At 29.5% G+C, this 10,327-nt stretch overlaps 1 protein-coding gene across 2 annotated transcripts; it reads left to right on the forward strand.

Moving 5' to 3' along the window:
- The first annotated feature begins 2,369 nt into the window (after positions 1-2,369).
- LOC106348482 (NAC domain-containing protein 62-like) lies at positions 2,370-4,923 on the forward strand. Of its 2 annotated transcripts, none has more exons than XM_013788231.3 (5): positions 2,370-2,751; positions 2,845-3,122; positions 3,221-3,451; positions 3,865-4,380; positions 4,469-4,923. In XM_013788231.3, exons 1-5 carry the CDS (start codon positions 2,586-2,588, stop codon positions 4,649-4,651), a joined length of 1,374 nt encoding a protein of 457 aa, XP_013643685.1. In that variant the 5' UTR covers positions 2,370-2,585; the 3' UTR covers positions 4,652-4,923.
- Positions 4,924-10,327: the final 5,404 nt, after the last annotated feature.

Below are 10,327 nucleotides of genomic sequence, written 5' to 3' on the forward strand. Positions count from 1 at the left end.
CGGTAAATCGTTGCGTATGAGTTTTCTTTTCTTTTTCTGAAGCATATTCCCAGCACTGCTATAGTTAGTGTATATATCATATAAAATCATCTGTACTGACATTAATTAGTACTATGAGGTCGCATTTTACGAGTATTTGTTTTTCTGGTCAACAAGATTAATCGTTTGAGATCTCCTTGGAAGCTTTTTATAAATAAGACAAATTTTAAGACTATCGTTGCCTTAGTCTCTTAACTGCGGTTCTTAATTTCGGTTATAAAACGGTTCTTAGCTTTTCTTGGTTTAAAAGCTAAAAACCGTCTTTTAAATAAAAGATGCAAGAATTGTTTCTTAGTTCAAAAGTGTATAAAAAAAACACAAACAAAAAAGTATCAAATAATAAGTTAAGAACTCCGACTAAGAGACTGAAGTTAATCATGTCCTATGGATCTAAGTCAAACCAATAGTATATGTATATGCTAGAAGTAGACACGAACTTGCGAAGTTAGTGACAAATGTTGATCAGATAAACTTAAAAATTTAATGCATCTATTTTTATTATTAAATTTTTTGAATTGACAGGGCTGACAGTATTATAATATAGTTTATCAGTAACACCATAAATTGTTTTATAATACTCCCTCGGTTTCTAAAAGATCTATATTCTAGTTTTTTCACATATTTTAATAAAATACATTAAATTTGCATAATTTTTTTGTGTTTATCTTCTTTCCACAATTTTAAGCCAATAAAAAACCAATTAGTGCAATTAAGATTTTTGAAGTTTGCAATTAGTTAATAAAATTTGTATTAAAAATGTAAAAAATGAATCTTTTAGGAACAAAATATTTTTCTAGAATATGTATCTTTAAGGAACGGAGGAAGTAATAAAAATCAAAATCCTTAGGAGTTGGGTGGTTAAATATTTTTTTCTCAATATATTTTAGTTAAAGATATATGCGTTTATGTGAGCTTGAAATGGAAGTATTTACTAAAATACGAAAAATTTCCAGTTGATATTATTTTTAGTAAATATTTTATTTTGAGACAAAACATAAATTTGTAAAATGATTCTTTCTCTTACAACCTTCCCAGCAGTTTAAACGCTTATGATTTAGAGCGATTTTGAAAACGAACCAACTGGTTTCTATAATCTATATGCCATTACAAACGTTTATATACATGTGATTTTGTAAGAAGTTTGTGGTGGATAAATCAAATCCTAAATTTATGCAGCGTTTGACTCGCAGGTCATAACAAATTAACCACAAGATGCCGAAAACTTGGACCCAAATTTGCGGAACATTGTTGAAAGATATTCCAAAGTTGGACTCTTCTCCTGAAATGTTAAAAAAAAAAAGAAAAAAAAAATAAAGACTCTTCTCCTGATTCCCCGTAAAGTGTTAACAGGAATAAAATACAAAGGTCGGGTAGGCCTGGGTTGTTATCAAATACGTAGATTTTAATATCAGAAAATATACCACGTCGTTATCTAACTACTTGGAATTTTGCTGACGTTACACGGTTAAGTAGCAAGAAATCAAACACAAGTCCATAGAACAACTTTGACACCTCGAGAAGAAAAAGGAGTCCATTCCATACAACAAGAAGCAAAAAAAAATATATTTATTTTAAAATCAAATAACCACAAGAGGTTCACCTCCTTTTTAGTACCCTCCTGTTTCACAACAAAGTTCAGTCATTTTACTACGTTTTCTCGTGCATCCACCGCCATGTTCTCTGGTACGTTAGCTTCGGTGGCACTTGGCAGCCACTTCAACCTTCTCTGGCGGAAGAGCTACTGTCTCATCCACCTTTTTCAGGTGTTAAACCCACGTCTGCGTCAATATCTCTTCTTAACGGGCTTTACAACTACATAAGAAGATTGTTTTGTGGTTGAAAACGTTGTCTCCTCAGTCACTGTTCTTTAGCATTTTCAACCGATGTATTTTCTATAGTGTTAAATTATTGCTATTTGCTAGTCTTCTGAATTGTAAGAGATGTTGACCTTGTTTCCGGTTGATATTATAATGATGGAACTTCATGATAATTTTAAATTTTGTAAAATTGGGTTCACATTGGTTGGGCTTACAAAACAAACTCCAGAGTAAGATGGGCTCCCTGGCCCATATATATTTTCATATTAAACGAAGCTTCCTTCACGCAATCTACGTGTCAACGTATGATTCGCTAGCTGACACCTCTCTTTCCGACACACTCAAAACTTTACTCATGTACCCCCGTGCTACTTCATCACTTTCCTCCTCTACTATAGGGGTAAAACCGATAATTCGATAGTTTTCCCTTTACGCGTAACGAACGTGTGGGTTAAGCTGTTTCGCGGAAAGTGGCGCGTGTATATATACAAACAATTTTCCACGCGCTGCCTTTTTCATCCCTTTCGTTATCTCTCTTGTCTGAACCAAATCGTGTCACATCTTCATCTTCTTCACTTTACCAAATCTTATCGAGTCTACTTTTTTTTTTCCTCAAATTCTGGAATCTACTTGTTTCGTTCTAGATACCTTTGAATCGCATCTCTGATCCAGCTTCTTTCCTTTCCTTTGAACTCGAATTCCTCAAAGTCGTACCTCTGAATCAAGAGTATGGAAGTCTTATCGCTTGACTCACTACCTGTGGGATTCAGATTTAGTCCAACGGACGAGGAGCTAGTCCATTACTATCTCCGTCAGAAAATCAACGGCCGTGATGAAGAAGTCAGAGTGATCCGTGAGGTCGATATCTGCAAATCGGAGCCATGGGATTTACCTCGTACTTTCTTGATCCTTCTCTCCTTTAGATTCTCAGATCGATCTTTTGTTTACTTTGAGCTTTCTGATTCACATCTTTGTTTTGATTTTGCAGATTTGTCTGTGGTGAAGACAACAGACTCGGAGTGGCTCTTCTTCTGTCCAATAGACCGGAAGTATCCTAGCGGAGGTAGGATGAATCGAGCCACCCTTGCTGGCTACTGGAAGGCGACAGGGAAAGACCGAATGGTCAAAACAGGCAAGAAGATTATAGGCGTTAAGAGGACTTTAGTCTTTTACAAAGGTCGTGCTCCTAAAGGGACACGTACCTGTTGGATTATGCACGAGTATCGCGCAACTGAGCAGGATCTTGATGGGACAAAGCCTGGCCAGGTATTTAAAAAAAAAAAAAAAAAAAAAAACAGTTTTTGGAGAATGACATTACTTGTGTTTCGGTCTTTGTCTGATTGTGGTTGGTTCTTTGGTTGCAGAACCCGTTTGTCATATGCAAATTGTTTAAGAAGCAAGATGTTGTGCATCCGGAAGATTTGAAGTCATGTGAAATGGAACCAGCAGTCTCATCTCCAACTGACGTGTCTGAGGTTTCTCTGGCTTTCCCTAAAACCGAAGAGACAAAGCCTTCGGATGTGGCAGAATCTTCCTTTGCAGTCTCTGGCGAGTGTCATAGTGAAGTCTCTGCTCCTGAGGTTGCAACCTCTGAGGTAAGGATTAACGAGATCCAGCTTTCTTGCTATAGAAGGTGATACATTTAAGTTAAATGAGCTTCAAAACATAAAACCAATTGGTGATAAGCAATGCCGATTGATCCATCTTTCTTATATAGAGTATTTGCGTAGATTAAGAATATTTAAATTAATGTTTACAATTGAATTTATTGTTTACTTTACTTTACATTTTTCAATAACTATCAACCAATAGTATTTAACTAATTCAAATATTTTCAATTAATGTTTCGTAAACTAAAACTACTTTAAAATTCTAGAAAATCTATTTATTTTGGAACAAAAATTAAATTTAATAAATCGTTCTTTCAGGATAGTACTTACTTGAATCCTTTTTAGCTCTCTAATAGATACAACTGCTTTGTAAACTTGCTAACTTTGTTTTTGATTAGCAGCTTGACAATATCGATTGGACCTCATATCTGGAGTTGGAGACTCTGGATTACAATATTTTCTCTCCGTTGGACTCTCAGTTGCAATCTGAGCTTGGAACCTCTTTCAATGGTTTCCCTTCTGGCTCAACCGAGCTGTTCAGTAACCAGGATGAAGCTCCTGTTCAGGCTCAAGCTCAAGCTCAGGCTCAGTTCTGTTCAAACGACATCGACCAATCTATGTTTGAGCTCTTGGATTCGGTTCTTGAGTTTCCTTCTGAGTTTCCAGAGCAGAAACATGTAGTGCATCAGGCGCCAGAAATTATGACTTATGAGCCGCGTAGTCTTGTCAACACTAGCAACAAGATCAGTAACGATGTGTCCGGAACAGGTATCAAGATTAGGGCACGACGGGCACCAGCCCCTGGTGGTGCTGAGCAGTTTGGAATGCAGGGCAATGCGCCGAGAAGGCTGCGTCTTCAGGTTAACCACAAGTCAGAAGGTGATAGTCCTCAGCTCCAATGTATCAAGCAAGAGGTGAGAAGAGGTTTATCTATCTTCATATGTTGGGAACCCTTTCACATGCTTTACTCTTTCTAACCTTGATGTGATTAAATGCGTGCAGGTCAAGGATGCAGCTGAGGAAACTGTAACGAAGGGATGTGGAAGTTTCATGAGATCAAAGAGCAGCAGCATATTCAAGAATATTGCAGCTATGGGAGGTTCATACAGAGGGCTTTTCAAAGCGGGGGTGGTTGCGGTTGTGTTTGCTATTTCGGTTTGCAGTCTAACCGGAAAATTCGGCTGAAGCTTATGCTTGTTGGTCAAGTCAATAAAAGAAGGAAGATGGTTTTTTTTTTTCTGGTTGAGAGGGCGGGTGGTTTGTATGTATCGGACTTGGCCTGGTTCGGCATCTGTTTTTGTTGATGTTGATGTTGCTGTTGTCGTTATTGTTGGTTTAAGCTTAACCGAGGCCGGTTTAGGAGAGTAGTGGTTAACTTGTATGGATCATAAATTATAGCTATGTTTTACATGTAAGAGGTAGCCTAATGCTCTTAGAAATTTTTCTTTTGCTCGACAGCTTCTCATTCACTTTTATCACAAGGTTTTTCTACCTCATTTGAGATTCAACCATAGAAACAATGAAACGATTAAGTACCACATAGAAACACCTCTATAGATCCTAAAGCGCTTAGAATTTTATGACCTGGCAACATGATATGTCATGAGATTCCGTACTGGTCAGTTTCAAATTCTGTTTTTGTGTTGGTAGCTAGAAATATATGATTTACGGAACTGCGTTTTGGCCTAAAATTCGGATTTACGTTTTGGTACCACAGATACAGTTTTTTCTTCTTCTTATATTATCCTATTAATATATTTTATTTTTTTAGCTTGCAATCTACTTCCTCTATTCCAAAAATGTATTTTAAAACTTCACGCATAACAAAAAATGGTTTTAAATTTAATTACCAAAATGTATTACTTTTAATTAATTATTCTCCATAACTTTTACGCAATAGAATTTTATTAAATAAAATTATGTTCTTTGAAGTTTATAATTTACCATTAAATAATACAATAAAAATATAAAAATTATATATTTTTGAAATAATATTTTTTTAAACGTGGATCTTTTAAATGGGATGGAGCATTTAACAGTACTAGGATAATTGTTGAATAAGCAGGGCCAACCTAAACCATATCGAGGATCCATGTTCAAGAGCTGGTGGGTTTGTCTATAGCTTATATAAATAAGGAAAATAATTGATGCGAATAAAATACTTAAATGTCAAAAACTATGATGTAAATCAACGTCTTAAAAGTTCAAATATGGTAATAGTATGAAATTATACATTCTTTTTATCCAGAATTATCCCTACTGACCAGAACACTTGGATCCCTACTGACTATAACACTGTCTGTCAAATCATCACGGCGTTAGATTCCACTACAGAATCATCGGAAAGCAAATTGTCACGTTTATATGTATAACAAAATAAAAAACTTAAGCTTCTTTCACTGAATCAATACTAAAAAATGGATCTTTTTGATGTTCCATAGAGCGTCCACATCAACGGAAAAAAATTCTTTCGAAAGAGGACACATGACATTATTATTTAAAATATAAAAAATAAATAATAAATAAATTTGTAATATAAAAAAAAAATAATAATAAATAATAAGTAAATAAACAACATAAGAAATAGAAGCACAACATTAAACAATAATAAGTAAATATACAATATAAAAAAAAATAAATGATAAGTAAATATACAATATAATAAATAGAAATATTACATTAAACATCTATCATAATATTATCATTTGATATAAAAACAAAAAAATTTAGAATAAGTTAATATACAATTAAGAAATGAAAAAACTAAATTAAACATATATCTAAAAAATATAAAGTAGAATAAATAATAACTAAATACACAATATAAGAAATATAAATATTATATTAAATATTTATCGTAATATTATAATAAATAAATGTAAATATAAGAAAAAATAAATAATAAGTAAATATAGTATATAAGAAATAAAAATATTACATTAGATATATATCTTAATATTATCATTATATTAACGCAAGAAATTTAGAATAAATAAATATACAAAATAAGAAAAGATAAACAATAAGTAAATATACAACATATAAAATAGAAAAAGTAAATTAAACATATATCTGAAAAATGTATACTTAAATAAATAATAAGTAAATATACAATATAAATATATTACACTAAACATTTACTAAAATATTACAATAAGTAAATATAAAACATAAGAAAAATAAATAATAAGAAAATATAAACTATAAGAAATACAAAAAATACATTAAACATCTATCTGAAAAATATATTATAAATAAATAATAAGTAAATATATAATATAAGAAATAAAAATATTACATTAAACATCTATTGTAATATTACAATTTGATATAAAAGCAAAAAAATTAGATAAATAAATATACAATAAAAATTAAATATACAATATAAGAAATATAAAAACTACATCAAACATCTATCTAAAAAATGTATAGTTTTACATTTTTACTATTTTCAAATATTTTATAAGTAAATATACAATATATGTAAAACCATCATACAATATAAGTAAAAGAAGCATACAATATAAGAAATATAAATATTACATTCTATCATAATATTATTATTTGGTATAAAAACAAGATAATTAAAATAAGTAAAAAACCAATATAAGAAAAAATAAACAATAGGTAAAATGCAATTAAAAAATTAAAAAACTAAATTAAACATATCTCTAAAGAAATGTTTAGTAAAATGAATAATAAATAAATATACAATTTAACAAATAAAAATATTATATTAAACATCTATCGTAATATTAGAATAAGTAAATATGCAATATATGAAAAAATACACAATAAGTAAATATATAATATTAGAACTGGAAAACTAAATTAAACATCAATCTGAAAAATGTATAGTAAAATAAATAATAAGTAAATATTAAGTATAAGAAATAAAAATATTACATTAAGCATCTATGATAACTTTAGAATAAAAATAAATAATAAGTAAATATATAATATAATAAATATAAATATTACATTAAACATCTATAAGTAATATTTCCATTTGATATAAAAGCAAAAAAAAAAATAGAATAAGTAAATATACAATATAAGAAAAAATAAATAATAAGTAAATATACAATATAAGAGATAAAAAACTAACATTAAACATCTATCTGAAAAATGTATATTTTTTTACATTTTTATTATTTACAAATATTTTTATAAGTAAATATATATACAATATAGGAAGAAATAAATAATAAGTAAATATACCGTATAATAGATAGAAATGTTACATATTATAATAAGTAAAAATATAAGAAAAATAAATAATAAGTAAATATAGTATATAAAACAAAAATATTACTTTAAATATATATTGTAATATTATCATTGATATAAAAGCAAAAAATTTAGAAAAAAATAAATATACAAAATAAGAAAAGATAAATAGTAAGTAAATATACAATATAAAAAAAACAAATTATACATCTATCTCAAAAATGTATAGTTAAATGGAAAATGTATAGTTAAATAAATAATAACCAAATATACAATATAAAACAAAGAAATATTACATTAAATATCTATTATAATATTACCATTTGATATAAAAGCAAGAACAGTAGAATAAATAAATATACAATATAGAAAAATTTCTTAGGATAACATTTTTTAAGTTTTTGTCACAAAATAGCTTTTAATAATGAGAAAATTAACCAAAAAAGTTTTATTAAAAAGTAAAAATACATTTATACCGTAGGGTTAACTAATCTAGACTTATGGTTTAAAATTAAGGGTGAGCTTTTGAGGATAGAATTTTAAATAAAAAAATAAATAAAAAATTTCAAAATAAAAATTGATTATTTTGGTCATTTTTCTTATTGAAGACAATTTTTGTGACAAAAACTTTAAAAAGATATTTGAGAGAATTGCCCTACAATATAAAAAAGCTAAATAATAAGTAAATATACAATATAAGAAATGAAAAACTATATTAAACATCTATAAAATGTATAGTTTTATGTTTTTTTCTTAAGGAAATATGTATCTACACAAACATACAATTCAGAATTTTGTTGTTGTTCAGAATACATTGTAAAAAAAAACTATATAGTTAACATTTGAAAATAAAAATAGCCCCACGCGGATTAACTCCTAGTTATTTAAAATTAAACTACATTAGGTACAAGTTGAAAATGCATGACATATTTTTAGGGATGAGTGGATGACTAAGAAGATGTTGTAGGTAAATGTTTTTCGTTTCTTATAGTTATTTAAGTAAATAATGTTGATTATTGTGTATGCAGTAAAATGACATTTTTATATATTGTGAGAACTGAGAATTATATGAAAGATCTCTTTGATATTGATGAAAACTCCACACATAAACTAGTTTTTCACTACAAGAAAACTTTATCTTAACTACGAAAATTAACGAAGAAAAAGAAGACTCGTAAATTTACTGCTACTATACGAGTAGTTTACGAGGAACGTAAAAGTCAACGTAAGTTCGTCATAAAATAACGACAATAAAATTTTGTCGTACAAAGAAGTAACTTAACGAGAAATTTACGTAGTAAATGAGTTTCGTCGTAAAGTAAACATAAATTTAGCGTGTATTTTATGACGAAATGTTTATGTCTTTTTAGCGACGAAATATCGAGTCCACCTACTTTTTAGTTGTAAATATATTTTTGGTTGGGGCTTAGTTGTAAATGTATTTTTGGTTGGGGCTTACCAACTATGTTTCCTCGTAAATTCCTAATAAAATATCACCTACCAATTTCAAAAATTTCCATACCCTCGGATGAAAGATTCGAGAATAAATTGGTTAATTGTTAACAAAGTTACAACTCGTGGAAGAATAATCACTGGAGAAGAACCACCTTTGCAAGAAGAACACATCAATGAAGTCGAGGAACCTGAACAACAAATTGATGACATCCGTCTCATTGATCCGCACAATCGTGAATACGAAGATCTTCCCGACGATACCACGGACAGAGCTGTTGAAGATGAGTTTAATGAAAATGATGATGTTTCTAGTGATGATGAGAATGTCAATGATGTATCCGAGTGATGATGTAATTTTTTTTATATAAATCAAATGATGACTTTCATACTTATTGCATGTGTTTAATTTGTTTAATTATGAAAATTAAATTAATAAACTGATTTTGGGGTTAGGCAAAATGTTAACAGATTTGTGGATTGAGGATTTAGAAAGTAGAGATAGAGTTTATAAGTTTTAGAACTTGGGGTTTGGGGTTTTGGTTTTTAGGGATTCAGAATAAATCCTCGTTATTTCCTCATAAAAGAGAAATACGGTACTAAAAAATTGTCGAAAACTACTAAAAAAAAAATGTGGGTCTGGTTAATCCTACGTCAAACAATTCGTCGTAAAATCCTCATATTTAGAAAAAAAGGCCTAGTTAATTCTTCGTAAATTAAAAAAAAGCGGGCCTAGTTAATTCCTCGTAAATTCTCGAGGAGTTTACGACAAAATTTAAAAATGAAATGGTTAATTCCGACGAAATCTATTTCCCTATATGTACCCGAACCATCTCATTTCGTAGCTACTCCCTCTCCTTTGCCAAGCAAGGTACTTCTCTCTACCTTCTCTCTAGTTTAGCTTAAGTGGTTAGTTTAGGGTGATTAGTGTTGATTAGGTAGTTTAGTGTAGTAAATTTTTAGATAAGTTTATGGATTTTGTTGATTAAATAGAATGCTGAATTTAAAATGTTAATAATATATTTATATTTTTTTCAAATAGTTAATAATATAATTAATTTTCTTTTCAGAAGGTAAATTTAGCGAGTAATTTACAAGGAAAATGACGTAAATTCCTCGTTAAAGTTTACTTGGAATTTACTACGGAAAACACGCAGATTCGTAAAGTCTATGTGTCTT

This window comes from Brassica napus, chromosome C7 (genome assembly GCF_020379485.1).
Source record: "Brassica napus cultivar Da-Ae chromosome C7, Da-Ae, whole genome shotgun sequence".
NCBI lineage: Eukaryota > Viridiplantae > Streptophyta > Magnoliopsida > Brassicales > Brassicaceae > Brassica > Brassica napus.